At 36.9% G+C, this 19,826-nt stretch overlaps 1 protein-coding gene across 1 annotated transcript in view; it reads left to right on the top strand.

The window, feature by feature from the left end:
• The window catches only part of kiaa0586 (KIAA0586 ortholog), a 158,936-nt gene that overhangs the window by 54,280 nt on the left and 84,830 nt on the right, over nucleotides 1–19,826 (top strand). The window contains exons 10-12 of the mRNA XM_052145731.1: nucleotides 3,909–4,113; nucleotides 9,266–9,376; nucleotides 11,474–11,697. Of these exons, the coding sequence (XP_052001691.1) occupies nucleotides 3,909–4,113; nucleotides 9,266–9,376; nucleotides 11,474–11,697 (540 nt within the window). The remainder of the gene's footprint in view (nucleotides 1–3,908; nucleotides 4,114–9,265; nucleotides 9,377–11,473; nucleotides 11,698–19,826) is intronic.

Below are 19,826 nucleotides of genomic sequence, written 5' to 3' on the forward strand. Positions count from 1 at the left end.
TGTAATTCATAAGACAATTCAAGTATGGGTTGCAATCTCAACGTTGCCGCCTGTTGAGCTTTAGCAAACATTAATGTGAATGTCTGCTTCTACAGTTTCTTTCTTTTAAGTCCACTACTGTCATGGCAGAGCAACAGTTTGTAAAGAGAATATTGCAGAGCAAAAACTAAAAGTTAATATATTTATAGCAACTTACCTGAATAATAACATATCCAGTTTAATGGCACAGACTTTTACAATCTGCCCCATAAGTACTGAGGATTGTCACTGCCACAATAACGCAAGAACACACTTTAAGGATGTTCAAACGGACCATGCACTGGCAATGCATTGGCCAAGCTTTCACATATTCACAAGCATACTTTTGTTGAAACAATTTCCTGCTGAAAATTCTGTTACACTTAGAAATACATATCACAGAAGGTAAATATTTTTGAGAATTCCAGTTCATGTTGTCTTTACAATATTTACAGCATGTAGCAATTCTAGCTATATTGTATAGGGCCGGATTGCACTTGCTTTACTCTAAATGCACTCCTTAAGTCTCGACGATGCATAATTGCCTGAGATTCTACTGCCTACTGTTCTTTGTGCTGAGATGGAATGAATGGTCCTCTGTGTGCGAAGTGGAAATAGACAAGTCTTGAGTGTTGATGTGAGCGAGTGCGTGGATGGTAAAGGGATAGTTCACTTAAAAAAATGAAAAATCTTTTAAAATTTTACATTTAGATTCAATTTAGATTACATTTTAGAACTTTTACATTTACAGTCTGAAGGTCTAAAAAGCACTTAAAGGCAGCATGAAAGTAATCCACACAACTCCAGGTTAAATCCATATCTTCAGAAGTGATATGATAGGTGTTGTTGAGAAATAGATAAATATTTAAGTCCTTTTTTACTATAAATTCTCTTTCCTGCCCATTAGGTTGTAAAATGCACAAAGAATGGGAAATGCCAAAAAACAAAAAAGAATGTGAAAGTGGAGATTTATAATATATATATATATATATATATATATATATATATATATATATATATATATATATATATATATATATAGAGAGAGAGAGAGAGATTTTATCCTTTACATGCTTTTTGGACCTTCAAAGTTTGGGTCACCATTCACTTGCATTGTTGGACCTACAGAGCTGAGATATTTTTCTAAAAAATTATTGTTTGTGTTTAGCATAAAAAGAAAGTAATACACATTTGGGATGGTATTAGCATGAGGAAATTAGGTAATTAAAATGTTTGGGTCGACTATTCCTTTAGCTGTTAGATGTTGTAGTGCACACAACTGCAGTAATGGCCATTAGGAAGCCTGGCTTTGGACGGGGCTCTTTGCACACTGTGTGCTAGTCCCTTGAGGCTTGATGCTAATTTCCAGAACCTACTGTGCTGCCTCCCTTCCTACTGCCTACAAAGGCAGCTGCCTTCTATGTCAGCATTGTAACCATCATGGAACCTCAAAATTCTGCAACTCCGTGCCGCACAAATAGCGCTGTACACAATATAATTGCTCTCAATTGATTTAAATGGATTCTGCCTTACAAATTTGCCTAAAGATTTCTTAGTAAAATTAAGGTGATTACCTTTTGGACCAACCTTGGCATTGTATTATGCTTCAAAATACAGCTTACTAGTTTTTGATGTACAGTAACTGTTTGTCTTGGGCTCTTTTTTTATCTGTCCCGCCCTCTCTATTTTTCTCACCCTTTTTCTCTCCCTGTATCTCATTTCATTTTCTGCCAAGTTGCATTCCAGTACTTTCTCATTTTTATCTTTGTTTGTTTTACTGTGCCATCTCTGCTTTGTTTGAACTTCCTTCTCTTCACTTCTTGTCTTTGTTGTACCTCAATCTTTTCTTTCTCTAAATAAAGTCATCAAGCACAACACTTTAATATTCTACAGTGTACTTTCTCACATGACACTTCTCCTTTGTCTCTGTTGCTTCACAGAGAACATGTCTCTTTAAACAACCTTGTCCAAGTAGGTGAAAACCGACCTGTGGGAAAAAAGCCTTTAGAGAAACACAAGACCCATATTTACCTGCTGGATGACATTTAACACTTTGAAAACAGTGGGAAGCCTGTCAAGAACATATCTAGGTCATATTTCACCTCAAAGAAAGAAATAAGAAAATTTATATTGCTCAATGAACACAATTAAACCTATTTTAGGAATTTTAAGATATTTATTTGTTTGTTTGCAATTTGACAGTATTTTTATTATAATTTTTAACAATTTCTCATTACTGTATTAAGAAATCATCTGAATTTGTGTTCATATACAGGATTGATCATCCATCCATCCATCCGAATTTGTGGTGTTCCTCTTGATAGACCCACACACTGTGAAATCTCACTGGTCCAAAATCCTGTTACTCATAACTGTAAATTAAACACCAAATGTCTTCTTATTGGCTGTGATTGTGCCACGTCACATCAGATCATCGTTCAGTGTGTACAAAAATATTAATATTTGTTGCTCGTCACATCATGTCTGGTTAGGACATGGTGTTACAGTAATGGGAATTTGGAACGAAAATGTGCTTAATTGTCATGAAAATAATGTCACAATACAAAAAAGTTTAATATTCCTTAAGCAAAATAAAATGTCTTATTTATTTTCTTTTCATTTGAATGTGAAATGGGGTGACATAGACATCCTCATAAGATCCGCTAAACAACTTGTACCAGCTCACAAAGTACACATTGAAATTATGTTTAAATAACCCCTCTTACCCCCTGTATTTTAAGGAAAAGTTGTGCAATCTGCCTAGAAATTGTCTTCTATAGTGTTTCAAATCAGTGCGCCTGTTCTTGGCAAAGTGATTCCGTCTCCGAGTGATTAATTGCTACAGCATTACACAAGCACTGCAGTGTTGGAGAAATGGCCTTCACAGTAATGTTAGATGGATTGGCAACCCAAGACAGTGAGAACAGTCCAGACTGAAAAGGCCTCGGCTGGAACCCGGTGAACCCCTCAGCCGAGGGCCCTCAAGCCCTCTAATTACAGCGCACTAACATGCCAGAATAAATACATATTTATTTGGGTTTAAGCCTGACACCGCTTATTTGAAATGTGGTGTAAGCACTGAGCTGTTCAGACAGACAGGGGGAAGTACATACAGAGGGCAGATTGGAGACATCCCCTAGCACCGGTTCAGGGCGTTTGCTCAATGTTCTCTGATGAATAAGACGAACATCACTGGTGAATGACATCAATGCCCTTTAGCTACTCCATACGGTAACACTCGGTGTATGTTTAGGTACACTAATGTCAATCTTTTGGTTGGGTATTTAGTACCTGGTATAATATATTCCCAAGGCCAAGTAATCAGCTGATATTTTTCAGATTGAGATTATCTACAACACAGAATTGTTTGCTTTTTACATTACTTTAGTGTTTTTTTGTCTTAGTGTGAAATATACCAAGATTTACAAACACTTTCATTAATAGATTTTGTACATTTTCATGAATATTCATGAATTTTCAAAAACTTTGTTAATTTTCAAATAAGCGATTTTGTGTACTTCATTCATGAAATACAATCTAAATGAATTGTTCCTAACAGCATTCTTACATACATTTTTGCATTGAATTGAATTCACCAATTTAATAAAGTTGGTTTTACAAACGATTTACACATAGTCCTTCCTCAACCCAAACACAAACAAATTCCTATATAAATCATTTGAAAAACCATGTTCACATGAATTGTTGCATTGTATTGAGGGTAACAATTTTATGTTTCATTAATGATACACAATGTTGTTGATGACGCATACCATTATCAACCCAGTGAATGTAAATTCCAGTATGATCAAGGATGCTGAATGGAGATACTAAACAGCTCACCATACAAATATTAACATTTGAACCCCTTGCTGTCTTTACATTTTTAGGCACAGGCAGATATCACCTAGAGCATCCTTTACTCCTACTAGAAGTGGTGAACCTGAAGAACCAGCATTTATGAAGCCACACAGCCAACAGGAGAACAAGGGAGAACAGATATATTCCCCATCGTCCAGTTCAGCAGTTCATAGAGCCAATGAGATGCTGCAGGATCTAGGGCGACTCAAAGATGAGATGAGGACTTTACTGCAGGTGAGAGCTTCAGAAATCAATGCTTTCTTTTACTCTCTAATTAAAATCTCTTGCTTTAGGTTTAGTTACTAGAATATATCTTTGCTGTGGTATTATCCATCTTGGGCATAGCAATTAAAAGTTAAATTGCTGACTTCTACTAATTTGTTGTTACTCTCAAACAGTTCAATGGCTAAAAAAATATGCCATCATAGATGAAATTTAGCTGTCGAACTCTGCAATTTATATTTTTCAGTATACTGACACAAAATACCCTCATGTGTCCAAAGTAGTTCAACTACTAGGTCTTTAGCTCTGTTCTCAAACCAAGTGAGTGCCCTACCTAGACAAATTCTAGAGCATGCACTCAGAAATGAAGGCTGTTCCAAAAGGTAGGCTGCAACATACCTTCTAAAGTTCCTTGTTTTGGTCAAAATCTAAAGTGATCTAAATCTAATCTAAAGTATTGATAAAATTACCCTTGTGGCGGCTGTGGTAGAGCAGGTCGGCTTCTAATTGCAGGGTTGGTGGTTCGATTCCCAGCCCACACGACTCCACATGCGAAGTGTCCTTGTGCAAGACACTGAACCCCAAATTGCTCCCAATGGCAGGCTAGCACCTTGCATGGCAGCTCTGCCACCATTGGTGTATGAGTGTGTATGGGTGATTGGGACACAGTGTAAAGCTAAAAAAAATTGTAAAGTTCTAAAATATTCTTTTTTTAAATTATTAAATTTCAGTGGTACAAATGTGTTTTCAGTGGTTGTAAAGCTAAACGTAATGGACTGAAAAATACCTGTCGAATAATAAAGATATAATATTATATATTTTTTTTTTTGGAATTTAAATGTGTTATAGGTAATATTTTTACTGTACTAAATCATAAAATGACCAAAATATGTCATTAGGGGGGCCTGGGTAGCTCAGTGGTAAAAACGCTGGCTACCACCCCTGCAGTTCGCTAGTTCGAATCCCAGGGCGTGCAGAGTGACTCCAGCCAGGTCTCCTAAGCTACCAAATTGTCCCGGTTGCTAGGGAGGGTAGAATCACATAGGTAACCTCCTTGTGGTCGCTATAATGTGGTTCGTTCCCAGTGGGGCACATGGTGATTTGAGCCTGGATGCCACAGTGGATGGTGTGAAGCCTCCACACGCGCTATGTCTCTGTGGCAATGCGCTCAAAAAGCCACGTGATAAGATGCGCAGGTTGGCGGTCTCAGACGCGGAGGCAGCTATGGGACCACGAGCACAATGGGAATTGGGCATGCCAAATTGGGAGAAAGAGGGGGATCCCAAAAAGAAAAATATGTCTTTAGAGAATTAGGAAACATGCTAAGTTGAAATACTGGCTTCTCCGATAGCAATGCAACAGCCAGTATATTCTACTTTGAAGTTTCCATTCTGGGCTGGAATTTCTGTTTATGTTTTGGCCTGGTTGACCCACCCACTGCCCACTCACCAATAGTATTTCAACAGTGCCGGGTTTGAACAAGTTTGCAGGCAAACAACACTGCGTGCTGCAGACGTGGAAGCCAGCAAACAAACTGGATCAGAGATAACAGATTTCACCCGACCTAAAAAGCCTAGCCATCCGTCAAAAAACCACTATGGCCTGAGGCGTAGTAAAACAAGGATAAATATTAGAGATGCCTTTGGATGATAGAGACAGCTTAAAGGCCAGAAATCCTTCAAAACGGATGTGGTGTTGGCGTGTCAACATTCTGGCAACCCGCATGAACTTCGAGTCTGTGGCGGGGCAGTGGACAACTCTCCAATATTTTGAATTTGGACTACAGTACCCATTTCAAACGCTTGTTGTCAATCTTACATATAGCAACTTTAACTTTTTCAAGGCATATTTTTATTATTTTAATTGTTGAAGTTTTGTGCAAGTTTTGAAACATTTTCAGCTGAAATATTCACAGCTTAAATATACAACCGTGTTAAATTGCAGCCCCCAGAACATTTAATGCAATGTGTTTTTTGTTTTTTTAGTACAATTCTGAATGATATTCTATATCAAAGAGATTTGTCATAAATATACTTCCATACATTTAAAAAATGTGGTGCTCATGCATAAGACAATGAAAAAACAGTGAGATGTCAAAGACGTCTGTGTAACACATTTACATAGAAAAACAATCCAAAAACACAGCAAACTGACATAAATATGTTTGGTTTGAATGGCCCCTTAGAAGGTTGCTGGCTAAGTAGACTGTGTTCAGCAAGACACACTATGTATTTCGAACAGAGCTTTAGTTTCCACACTTGATTTTCAACCGTGAATGAATTCCATTAATTTATTCTTCTATTCATTCAATATTTGTAAATTGTGTATTTCAATGTATTCAGGGCTCGACAATAAGGACTGCCCGATGAGAGAGCTTTTGGTCAGTTGCTAGAATTGTTACAGTGCTGCATTTATAACATTAGTGCAAGAAAACAACAAGTGAGAGCGAACTAAGTATTCTAACCGCCATGTGAGCGCGATTCTATTTAGCTCACAAAGATGCGTGAGCGCATAATATAGTGGATGCGCCAAGGCACAGTCCCGTGCATGCACCAGAACGTGTAGACACCGAGTGCACTCTCCTAGCACTGCCCTTGCTCTTTTCTAAGTGTCTGAGCAGCAGCTATTACCAATGTGTAGAAAATAGAAGGGGAAAAAACCCACTTAATGAATTTCATAGCGGGACATTTTAAGTATCCCTGCACATTCCGTGTTCACAGTGCGCAAAATCCCCTCATTTTTTTATTTTTACATGTTGGTGAAAATTAGTAATCCACACATTGGAACACAAGAAATCAACAGTTTCTTTCTATAGGACTGAAAATCTATGTCTCTCCATGCATAATGTCACATCATCATCTCTCTCCGTGCAGTATAGACTGTTGACCATGCATCTGCTCTCGTAAAGGGACAGAGCACTAGTTTTATTCCCTGCTTCACACATTAGGCTTAATATCTCCCTAATGTGTATTACACATCATAACCGATTTGGAAGTCTCTTCTCAGGGATTCATATGTTTATTACATTCAGCCAATAATCACATATTTAACTCAGTGATTAAATATTTGATCCTGTGTGTAAATAACACTACACATGGCCAAAAGTTGCATGACAGCATGACTAAACGGGTGACTGAAAACATATCATATGCTCAACAGAACTCTTTGCTTAAACACAAATGTGGAAATGGCAGGAAGGCTGAAGTTAATATGATGTATTTATGAAATTATATCTGTAAATCGCTTGTATGGGATTACATAAGGCATAAATCATATCTTGCAAATGATAAAATTGATTCAGTTTGGGGGGACATTGGCTAAAAACATATGTAAAAAATAATTTTCTTCGGACACATTTTTAAAGCCATGATGGTAAAAACATCTATTTATAATTTTTGTGTCGGGCCAGTAGAAAAAATCTTTAGCGTTGAGCCCTGATATTATTTTTATTCTTGGCTTTTTGTCACTTTTTATTGACAAAAATGACTATTGTCCTGTAATGCATGTATATCCAGACTCATTGTTTGAAATGCTAATGTTTGTTGTTGTTTGTTGTGAATTAGCTTTAAGAAGGTAGCTGCCTATGTAGACAGGACAGCAAGACAGCTCACTAGGATTTCTATCACATCTTTGGAGGTTCTACGTTGCATTGATCAGCAGGTTTCTGGTCTTTTAAAGCGGCCCAATGACAGTCCAAGTGCTGAGCTCTGGATCGCGTTAATCTAATTGGAGGGGGGCTGCTGATGAAATCACGGCAAGACACTGAAGCGAGACATTTGTGTCTCATTGACCAGACACCAATTTTTCCAATTGTTTCTTTCCACTGCCTCCCACGCTAATAAATTAAAGCACTTCTTCAATGTGCCACTGCATGTTTCCATCCATTACTGTCACCTTCGCTCTCCCAATAAGGCATTGAGTTTCCAGGCATGTCTCTGCAACTGAAAAATTCCATCAGCCCAGAATAATGTAACATACAGCAAATGACACATTAGCATATAATTGAGGATGCAGGATTTGAATGCTCTTTGGACACTGTCAGAGGCGCTGTCTGTCTCTCTCTCTCTGTCTCACTCTCTCGAACTGAGACAGCCTAGTCACTAGTCTTGCCGTCTGGCGCGTTTTAATGGAATGTCATTCACGTTGCACTGTGTGCGGTTATGTGCCTGCCAGCAATATCCCTTAGCAGCATTATAGCAGCACATTTTTTGCCATTTTATGAACACTAAAACGTTGAAAAGTAAGACATCTAGGTACATTTGGTATGTTTATGAAGCGAGGCAACCAAAGTGAGAGGCTCCAAAAGCATCCGTCTGACGCAGGTGTACATTGACAGGTCCTTAGACAAGCCTTCATAATAAACATCAGACTGATTGACAAATTCATTTGCAAAATGGATTGCTGTGAACTGTAGGCCAATGATTGGCTTCTGTTCAATAATATGCAAATAAGCAGTACACTGGATTCTAAAGGCATTTTTTAATTGTCTTATCAATGCTAAACACCTCTGCTACTATAATGTAATGCATTTCAATTATCTGAATATTATTTATATATACTTTATATGCTTTATATATTTATTTGTAATTATTTAAATTTAACTATTTATAATTATTTCCTAATTTTATATTGAATTATTGTTATTTGAGTGGCTTTCTCAGCAAACTATTTACTTATGCAAATAATTAATTAATCAGCACACCATGTAATTAATTCGCTAAAAACTTTTAATCGATTGACAGCCCTAATTTATGGTAAAGAGAACAGAGCTGCGCATACAGTAAGCACAGTGGTACAGACTATTTATTTATTTAATTAAATTGCATTTTTACGGTTTGAAAAGCGCTCTACATCATATCACAATTTAGATTTTATTTTGATTAATCATTCATCCCAACTATGCAGATCATCCCATATCATTTATTTACAAGGTTCCATATCTGTTAGAATGCTGCCTTAGAAGTTGGCTACCAACGTGGGCAGTAACCAGTGAGGCAGCTCACTATATTTTGGAATATACCATAGTTTATTATGTAATGGCATGCAAAAGCAAGTTGACATATTTCATGTTTTACATAAATGTGATTTCCATTCAATCCAAACTTCATGGTGCATGTTCACGGCAACTAAGTCAGGTTCTGCTTTTCTGTCCTTGTCCTTCCAGACCGCTGATGCGTTTCCTGTTCAGAATGCCAAGTCGACCCAGAACAGCAGGAGCAGCTATCTCGCCCCCTCCACCACTGCCCCACCTCCTTTCACGACCCCCATCTCCATGGTAGGTTCCCATGGCAACCCCATCCTCTGCAGTGCCGGGTTTACAAGGTTTCTCCTCTGTGCATTTTCTATCCACAACAACAAAACGGCACAATGGTACTTTTTGTATCCTGTAATTTCACCTATGCAGTTATTCACAGACCGCTCAGATAAATCAGTGTTGTTATCTCTAGTTTAGACCTGGGCTTTAAGAATAAATGTGCAATAAATGTTTCTCCTTTTTATCCGACTCTTTCATTGCAGGCACCACTTCAGATATTGGCATCAATTGCACCATTTGTATCTATTCAGTGTGTTAGGTTCTCAGTTATGTGAATTGCAGCACTACGAAGCTAACAAACCAAACTCACTCTGTCATAGAATTAACCAGTTATTTTATAAACGTCTTGCATCTGTGACGCCTTGCTTAAAGGAATTGTTCACGAAAAAATTAACCCTACTGTTGTTCAAATCCTGTCTGACTTACTTCCTGCAGTGGAACACAAAATACGTTATTTAAAGTAGACTGTTCTAGCATCTCTTGTTCATACAACGGAAGTGAATGGTGACCACAGCTATCAAGCCAGATTTCAAAGCAAGATTTTCAGTGAATAACAACTTACATTTCTAAAATGACTTGAATTTCAGAGTTAAAAGCTTTTGCATTGCTTCAGGTGACTAGGAATAAAGTGCATAAGTACAAGGACTACTTCTATGCAGCCTTTTCCCTCTTTGGAGCTTGACAACAACTGGTCACCATCCACTTTCATTGTATGGAAAAGAGCAACACAACACATCCTACTAAACTTCTCCTTTGGTGTTTCAAGGAAGAAAGAAAGTCATATGGGTTTGTAACAACATGAGAGTAAATGATGGCAACATTTTCATTTTTGACAGAGTTATCCCTTTAATATTTCCTTTAGGATATGCAGAGGAAATACAATACTGCTTTCAGTGCATGGTGTAAGAAGAAAATCTATCTAAGCACCTTATTAACAGTATTATGTGGCTTAACGTTTGACGGGAGCACAGGGTTGAGGTTAGAGAGTCCCTCGTCAAGGCAAGCTCACCAGAGCAGCATCTGCCTTGCCTGTGTAATGGATTTATGGAGCTCTCCGACAGATTTATTGTCAGGAGAGGATGAGAGGGAGAGACAGCCAAGGACCCTCGGCTACCCACTTTTGTGCTTGCTGAGAAGGAACTTGACACGTATACTACAGGGAAAGATGCAGCGATCCGTGGCAAGATTTACACAGGGCTGCTGCAGCAGTCGCCTTTATTTGATCTTGAAGTCTTGGTGCATATTTCTGATTGATTTTGTTCTAAACCGAAAAAATTGAATTTACGAGATTTGATAGTAATAATAAAAATAACGAGATGCTAATCATATGTAATTTTAATGAGCATTGATCAACGTAAATAACGAAAAATGCTTCCAAATGCGTCAGGAACACAACACACCATAATGGCATTGACTAAATACTCATTTATTCTCTGAAGATACTCTCGCACATAGAGAGTTTATGGTTCTCTTAAAAAAATATGCTGTGGGGTCCAAAGGTCTACATTGAAAATATATATATCAATTAAAATTCAGGTTAAACCTGGTAATACACGTTAGAAAAATATAAAACAAAGAAATTTTATGAAATGCGTTAAAAAGTTGGAAAATGAATTGAAAGAATAGATGAAACAGATAAATAGAAGAAATATTTAAGATTCTGCACTATTTATAGTTCATATTTGTGACATTGACCATGTTAAAAATGATCTGACTTGGTCAAAAAAAGTGAGATTTCCAGATGCTCCTTGTAACATTCGCAATTCATGCTGGATGTCATGGATTATCAAGTTTGACACAGACGTGTGGTGTTCATGCCAGCTCGAATGCATGCTGTCATTAAAACAAAATGGGGACATAACAAATACTAAGATATGAGGAAATTCATGTTCATTTTCAAATCATATTCTCACTCAGATTGTTATGCTGATAGTATAAATTGTAATGTAAACTGCTATATTAATTTAGAAAGGTGCTTAACTGTGGACTTTTGAATCCCACTTTGTACAGTCATTTAAATGCTTGTAACATCTCTCGATCTGTCTCCCTCGTTCACAGCCCGCAGAGACGGTTGACCCGGTTGCCGTCAGGGCTGTTCCTTTAAACAGACCGAGCATTCTGAAGAGCATCCAGTCGCCCACATCCATGTTCGAGGATGCAGGACTGGTCCTGAGGCAGGTCAGACAGAGCAGGAAGGTTTTAGAAGAAAACCTGGAGGCTGTTGTGAGAGCCGAAGATGGAGAAGTGCTTCATAGCCAGTTAGAGGCACTGTCGAAAAACAGGTATGAGGGTTTAGCAACATTTCAGTGAATTTGAGCATCTGAAAATGAAAAAGCAGCAACCATACTACCGTACAAAAAAAAAAAAATCCTTGCTTAAAATCAAAATATAATATATCATGTTGACTTTAAAAGCCATTACATATAAATATGGAACAGTACATGGTATAGTTTATATCAGAGTGCCATTATATTACTATCTGATAACACAGTTGAACTGTGGTTTGTTTCACCACCATACTTTTTTGCAAGGCACATAAAAAACAAATCTCTTTAATTAGATGTATTTCTCATGATTATTAATGGTAACATAAGCGGGAAATCATAAGACTTTGTTAGTCCTAAATTGTAGTGCTCTAGCCAATTTATCCGCTCCTCTGAGAGCACTGCTGCTCAATTCCAAGGGGTTTTTGCAAATGTTTTTATGCTTTTGAAAGTTTGGCCATGCTGGGGCGGTGAACCAACATATGAATTTGATTGACAGCTGGCCTCTGAGCACACTCCAGGCAGGAAAGGGCTAAGCCAAACGGAACCATCACTTTGATTGACATCTGTCAGTGGAGGCCTCTACTAGCTGCTTCTCGATCTCAATATATTCAATCCAAAACATCACCTCAGAGAGCAGTGCAGGGTACCACCAGAGGTTAACAGCTCTGGCATCACATTATACTCGGCTCAAAATATCACATTAACTTTCAAGGCAAGCTTGTTTGTCAGCCATGTAGGGTTATAAATTAAATATGGCAGCAAAAAATGGTGCAAATGTTCTACAAAAATTCTAATAGTTGCTTTTATGGCTATATACATTTGTAGCCTATTTAAGTATGCCATCACATCTTTCCATCACCATTTTTTTTTATGTGCTTGAGGAAGAGTGCATGAATTCTCGACATTCAGTCCTAGTAGAAATATAATTAAAAGAATGGTTCACACAAAATGAAAAATCTATCACCTATAGCTCACCCTGGTGTTGTTCAAAACATGTATGCTTTTATTTTGAACATGGAACAAGAAAGTAGAACTTTGGAAGTATAGTAACCACATCTATCAAGCTAACAAACAAACAAACAAACAAACAAACAAACACAAAAACATAAACATAGTTCATATTATTGGTGTGCTGTATTCCAAGTCTTCTGAAGCCATACAAAAGCTTTGTGTAGAACAGATTGAAATTGAAGTTGTTTTAAACTGTTAATCTTCACCTCTGCGGATGCTTGTGTCAAGCCTGTGTTCGTCCAGATTCAAAAATGACACGTCAATGCCAAAAATGGCACCCATTACCATTTTTAAATTCTGGACGCAAACATAGATTGACATGAGATTCAGCAGAGAGGAAGATTATCATTGAATAAAAACCTACATTTTGGTATTTGTTTTTATCATATGGCTTCAGAAACATTTATATGTAGCACCCAAGTTTTGGAGCGTTTATTATTCCTCTTTGGGACTTGAATTGCCATTATATGGAGAGAGCTGTGTAAAGATTTTTCAAAAATGTCTATTAACGTGTTCCACAGAATAATAATAGTGTATGTATGACTTCCTTTCTTATGAAGAACACAAAAAGAAATTAATGAATAATTACATGTGTGTATATATATATATATAAATATAAATGTAAAAGTTTAATGAATATTCTTGTCCATCTTGTCCATACATTGACTCGCTTTAAAGCTTATAAAAAGTGTCATGAAAATATTCCATGTCTTCTGAAGACATACAAAAGTTTTTGCTTTTTCATTGAAAGTCTTGATGCCCCTTGCGCTTTTATGAGCGTTTAAAGGAATAGTCCACGTTAAGCTCAATTGAAAGCCTTTGTGGCATTATGTTGATACAAATTTTGCCTTGTCCCTACTTTTCTTTAAAAAAAAAAAAAAAAGCTAAAATCTTTGTTGCAGTGAGTCACTGCACTGGAAGTGATACGGGCCAATCCGTTAATGTTAAAATGCACACTGTTTCAAAAGTATAGCCACAAGACGTAAACAGTATGCATGTTACCATGACTTTAGTGTGATTAAAACGCTCACTAAACTTTTCTGTTTAAAGTCATAACGAGTTTTACAACTTCCATGACGACGTAGCATCGTAAAACCCGTAATCCCAAAAAACAGCGCCGATCTACACAACTTTACAGCTCAAATAGTACAAACATTTTAACAGAAGAATTAAAGCACTTTTATAAAATTATAAGCTTCAGATTACTACAATTAAACCTTCCAAAAATTTTCCCCATTCACTAGTATTGTAAGTGCTTCACTTAACCTAGATTTTTGCCTTTTTTTTTAAGGAGGGACGACTCGAATGTGGTAATCAACCAACAACTTGTACTGAACCCCGAAGGTTTTTTTAAAAAGACAAATGTATCGTGATGTTCATTAAAAATTCTCTTTATGTGTTCTGCACCAGAAAGTAATACAGGTTTGGAACAACATCAGGGTGAGTAAATGATGACAGAATTTTCATTTTGGGTGGAAATATTCCTTTTGTGTCAAGTATTTCTTTAAACGTGAGTCTCCGAACGAGCGCCTCTCACATCATTGTGTAGTTTGAGTCTCAGCACCAGGAGATTATGTCACTGTGAATTATGGAGAGTTCATATGTTTTCTCAGAATTTAAAAGACATAGTGCTCAGAGCCAGGCAAAGGGGGATTGATTTTGCACTGGGTCTGCTTTAACAGGTCTCTCCGAGAGGGGTAACGCTTTATAGCAGGAGGTCAGACACAATCTTACCATTCTGCCTGCTCTCAATGTGACATTACCCCACATCCCTCTGGCACAGAGCAGCTAATGGCTTGTGATACACCATGAGTCTGTAGTCTGTAGTCTCTGCCCACATAATGCACATTTTCAGAGAGAGAGACAGATAGAGACATGGCAGCGGCAGAGTGCTAAAGCAACAGATCAGAAACTGAAATAGAGAAGGCCACTCCAGGACTGCTGTCTGTTATATGAAGCTGTGATAGCAGAATGAACAGCAGATTTCTCTGGCTTTTCTAAGGCGCAATGCAATACTGGTGTGTGGATGATCATAGGGGGTTGGATTTTGGTGTCCAAATACTTAAAAGTAAATATTTGTTTTTAAATAACAAATGCAGACCAAGAACAGTTATAGTCCTCTGGTGCAAGATGTAATGCCCAATAACAAACAATTTGATCACAAATATGGGAAATAAAGAAAAAAAGTGAGATATAAATTTGTAAATAAAATAAGTAATCTTGCCATTACCAGAATAAACACTTAAATGTCAAAGCTGCTATCATATTTTATAAAAAATAAAATATACATTTATATTTATTTATAAATGATATCATCCTAATATAGTATAATAATAACTATTATTATTGATATTAACAGTAACTTTAATTAAAATACTATTAAAAACTATTAGTATTTAATGAATAATTTATATTGATATGTAATATAATTATCATTATTATGAGTAAATAATTTATTTTTTATAAGTTTTATTTAATTTATATTAATTTATTATATAAAATTATTTTTGCTGTTAATTATGAGTTCTGAATTATTGTATTTTATTATATTAATTTATTTATTTAGGATTTTTCTTTTGTTTTTTTTTTCAAATTGTAATTAACTAATATATTAGAACTAAGGGGGTTAGTGAGCATAGTTATCGCCCGATATATCACCAAATATCAGCTGTTAATAACCTGATGTGAAAACCTGACTGTTTTTGTTGCAAGGACCCCCAAATATGATGATCTCGTTGCGAGGGACCCTTTCCTGAAATATAAAGCCAGCTAAATATTTTTAATGTGTGAGAAAAATTTACGAAATTGAAAAAAAACAACATGTTGTTAAATTAAATAATTAGCAAAATGCTAAATTGACTAATTGTTTTTCACTTTAATAGTATAAATAATAATTTTCATATGAAGAGAAACATTTTGAATTCATTTATAAAGCACTTTTCACAGTAAATATTGTTTAAGAGTAGCTTTACAGAGAATAGTGCCCTAACAGCCCACAGTTAGCAACTAAAAGTGACCGTGGTGAGGAGAAACACCACTAAAAACAAAATACAAGTGTAAACTAATGTTGAAAATATGTATTCTGCAAGAAAGATGTGTTAAACACTTAGAATTAAATAAGAAATGTGTTTTTCATAAAACTAAATGTAGATTTGTTTTGATTTCTTACTTTTAAAAATTAGGACTGTCAATAGAACAATCCGAAATGAAACCATAATAGATTATTTCACCATTTAATTTTATTTATTAAAAAAAACAATTTCACTCATATATTTCGAGGAGGTCCTAGCACTCCTTTGGTCCCAGACCCCAGTTTCAAACCTACATGCTAAATTATTTTGTTTCCATTAGCTTTGATGTCATCATGCTTTGTTTTAATCCGAAAGCTTCACGACAGCCTAGCACAGTGGGCTCTGTTTTTCTTGGCTCGGCGGTCCCCCTCAGACACATCTCAAACCATTCTCAGTATCCAAACTCTTCAAGCAAAATGTCAGCTCCATTGTTAATTGTCTCCAAAATGGCAGCCGCAATCAGCTCTCACTTCTAATGTCTGTGTGTGCATGGAAACACAAACGAGCTGATTGATGCAGCTGCCTCTCCCTGCTCTAATAGCTTTGATCTTTTCCTCTGCTGAAAGGTAGCAGGGATTGAGGTGCCAGATGCTGTTCTGCTCTCCCCCATTCACCGGTTGAGCCCACGCCACCCGTGCCGCAGGGAGAGAGCGTTTCACGTCGCACTTTATGTGCGGGGCTTGATGAATTCATTCATTTGAAGATGTGACACTGCAAAACGAGTCTGAAGTTCAATTTTATTCCCGCCATCCACTGCGGTGAAATATTAATGAGGGCATTTGCAAACGTGAAAGTTTCAAATCTCGTTTTTTTTCTTCGTCATTATGCGTTGTGGGCCCTCTTCTGAAAAGTTACACCTCACACTTGGGTAAAGGCAATATTTTCACAGTTTGAGTTTCAATGACTTTGTAATTGTAATTATCACATGTGCTGAAAATCTCATGAATAGCGTTGCATAATTCAACAGATGGCGAAGACTTCGGGTTTCAGTGACAGCGGTGAGATTTATCACTTATCTCGCTGTTTCTAACTGGTTTTATTGATGCTTCATGCAGTCTTCGTTCATAATTGTTATGGCTCTGTTCTGTCAGTAGCCGAGGCTCAGAATTCCACCTGCATTATATTCAAGTTTCCTTTCGCCTTACATCATAACTTTCAGATGAAAAGACTTAGAAGAGTCTTATTATTAAGTTATGTAATTGGTAGTTGTGTCAACGGCTTTTCAAAGAGCTCTTGATGATTCTGGTAATTACCTTGAGAATAATATCTGATATTAACCTCAGAGATTATGCGCTTTTAATCCTCAAAGACCAATTCTTTGGGTTTTCATGACTGCCAAATCTACACTACTTGTCCACTCCTGCTATTTTCTAGAGTCTTTTGCAGCTTTGAAGTAGTTTCTCTTTCTTCCTTTGCGTTCTTTAGATATTATTGTGCTTTAACAGAACAATAGCAATCGTTTTGTGTTTGAGAATGTATTCTGTTACTAGTGTGTCATAAATTATAGTTTATTTATAGATATTTTCAAAATCGATTAGTCGGTGGGTTTCAGAACAATTTGTCTGCCTTAAAGGAATACCGATGGTTAACCCAAAAATGAAAACTCTGTCATCATTTACTCACCCTTATGTCCCAAAACTAAGTTTCTTTCTTCTGGTGAAACACAAAAGGAGCTATTTTAAAGAATGATGCGATCAAAGTTTATAGTGACTCACTTTAAACTTTAAAAAGCACCCAAACGTGTCATAAAAGTAGCCCATGTGCTATATTCAAAATCTTTTGAAGGCATACCATTACTTTGTATAATGAACAGACTGAAATTTAAGTTGTTATTCACATTCAAATCATTGATCGACTCATAGACCCCATATCAAATCTAACCGATACACAGTAGTCTAATCTCCACTCCCAACTCCTAACATTTGCTGATTCTGAAATTTGCCGGTCACATTTTTAAAGCCGTCAGCAAATAAATTCAGCCTTTATCTCTTTCCAAGTACTCTAAGTGTTATTACATGGTTTCATTTCATTCCCTTCAGCTCTCTTGTGAATTTCTCAGTTTTTGTGGAGGATTATTAGTAAAGGGAGGTGCTAAATAGTCTTTATGGCTCATTTTCCACTTTTCACCTCCTGAGAAACTCAAATATACTGGATAATAATGAGTTTAAAGGGGTTCGGTTGGAGGACAGCAAAGAAAAGGGGGGGTAGTCTGAAGAGGTTAATTGAAGGTCATTCTCTGCGCTCGAATCAATTGTGCTCCATTTGGAAATACAAGTGTCTTTAAGCATCATCTGATTAGGTGAATCCATCACACCCCAGACACTCAGCAGAGACACAAGAGACATTGCCGCTCAGTGACTGGACTTTTATGGGCTGCCAGGGCCTTCATCTCAGAGCTTATGTTTGTTTGGCGAGAGCTGATTGTGAGATATGTGGACAGGTGTCTATCCTTGAGTTGTTCTGTAACTCTTTGTGTGGATGTGTTTGTGGACAGGGTCCTTTGGATGTTGGGGTAGGGATCTCGTTTATTGATTTTTTCTTTATCGTAATATGTAATACGTAATATGACCATTTTGTATCACAATGCACAAAGCATAAGAAATCACAACATTATGGTACCGCAATCCAGAAGTGTCTATATTATGATTCTCACTGCTGCTTCCTAATGGCAAATACATTAGAGAAAGCTCTGATGAAACATGTGAAGGGTAAGTTACACTTCGAGAGTGTGGAAAGAGCCATGCATCATTAATCGGAAGATTTTCCCGATGATTATCGATATATGTCGGGATTTTGTAAGATAAAAATAGGGCTGCTCATTGCATAGTATTTGTCTCTTCAGACATATTTCTCAGCACAGCTTTGGTAAAGTGTGATTGGCATGGTAAATTATTGGGGGTCACACACTGGATGCATCTGTCGGACAACATGGCACGTTCTAAAATAAAATAAAATAAATGTTTATTTATGCAAAGTTACACACACTGCCAACACTCAGCATCAAAATTCTGCAGTGCCACGGAGCACAACTCGCATAGTTTACCATTAAATTTGACCTTAAATCATTATCAAAGGACAAATATTATTTACTCTAGCCATCATTGGATGATCTATTGTTTAGATGTATCTTTCATCATAGAGCTTACACAATGTATTTTCAGAAATTGCATAATAAGCCTCACCATTTCTAATCCTTCAGTTTGCGCAGTTACACCATTTTCACTAACCTGTAAACTCATCAGTGTCACTTTATTCATTTTTGAAGAAGTACCAAAATTCTCGTAACTTTGGACTACCATCTCCTGTGCCGCTTCAGCTCATCGTGCGTATAACATTTCAGTAAATGTTATATCACGCTTTAGTGGTCTCCCAACGCTATTACGCAAGACTGTTAAACAGAGGACAACTGAGTGTATTAGAAAGCATGCAAATTGGGCTTCTGATTTAAATGTAGGCTAATTTGAATATATTGATGCCACAAAAATATATCAATAAAATAACATGACCATCAATAATCGATATATCTATATTTTATGACATCCCTTTATTTTTAAGATTGCTCTTGGACAAATTATAATACGATTGTAAGAATGTTCCTACATGCATTTCATAGAGAACATTCATAAAAACATTCATAAGAAGTCTTTTTGGAAATACAAAATATTTGTAAGATAGAAAATAGTGGTCAAGAAGAATGTTTCATGAATTCAGCCCCAGGGCCATCTCACTAACTAAACGTTTGGCACATTCTAACTTGCACTGTAACATTCCCATTGAAATCCAAATATTTGCAACGTTCTCTGACACGGTGTAAACTCCAAAACCACAAAAGCACATGATCCCCATTCCAGCCCTAATGAACTCTCCTGCATCACGAGTCAAACCCCAGAAACTCTGAGATAGAGATGAAAAGAGGAAAATGGAAGTGAGCTTTAGATACATGGGCTGTTTGCGGTTCAGAGCAGCAGTTGGACAGCATGCTGGGAGTGTCACTCGTCTCCTCATATCAGTGATTTATACAGTGCAATAAGTGATGCTGAGATGGGCTAACAGGCCAATAGA

Source organism: Xyrauchen texanus, chromosome 16, assembly GCF_025860055.1.
Source record: "Xyrauchen texanus isolate HMW12.3.18 chromosome 16, RBS_HiC_50CHRs, whole genome shotgun sequence".
Lineage (NCBI taxonomy): Eukaryota > Metazoa > Chordata > Actinopteri > Cypriniformes > Catostomidae > Xyrauchen > Xyrauchen texanus.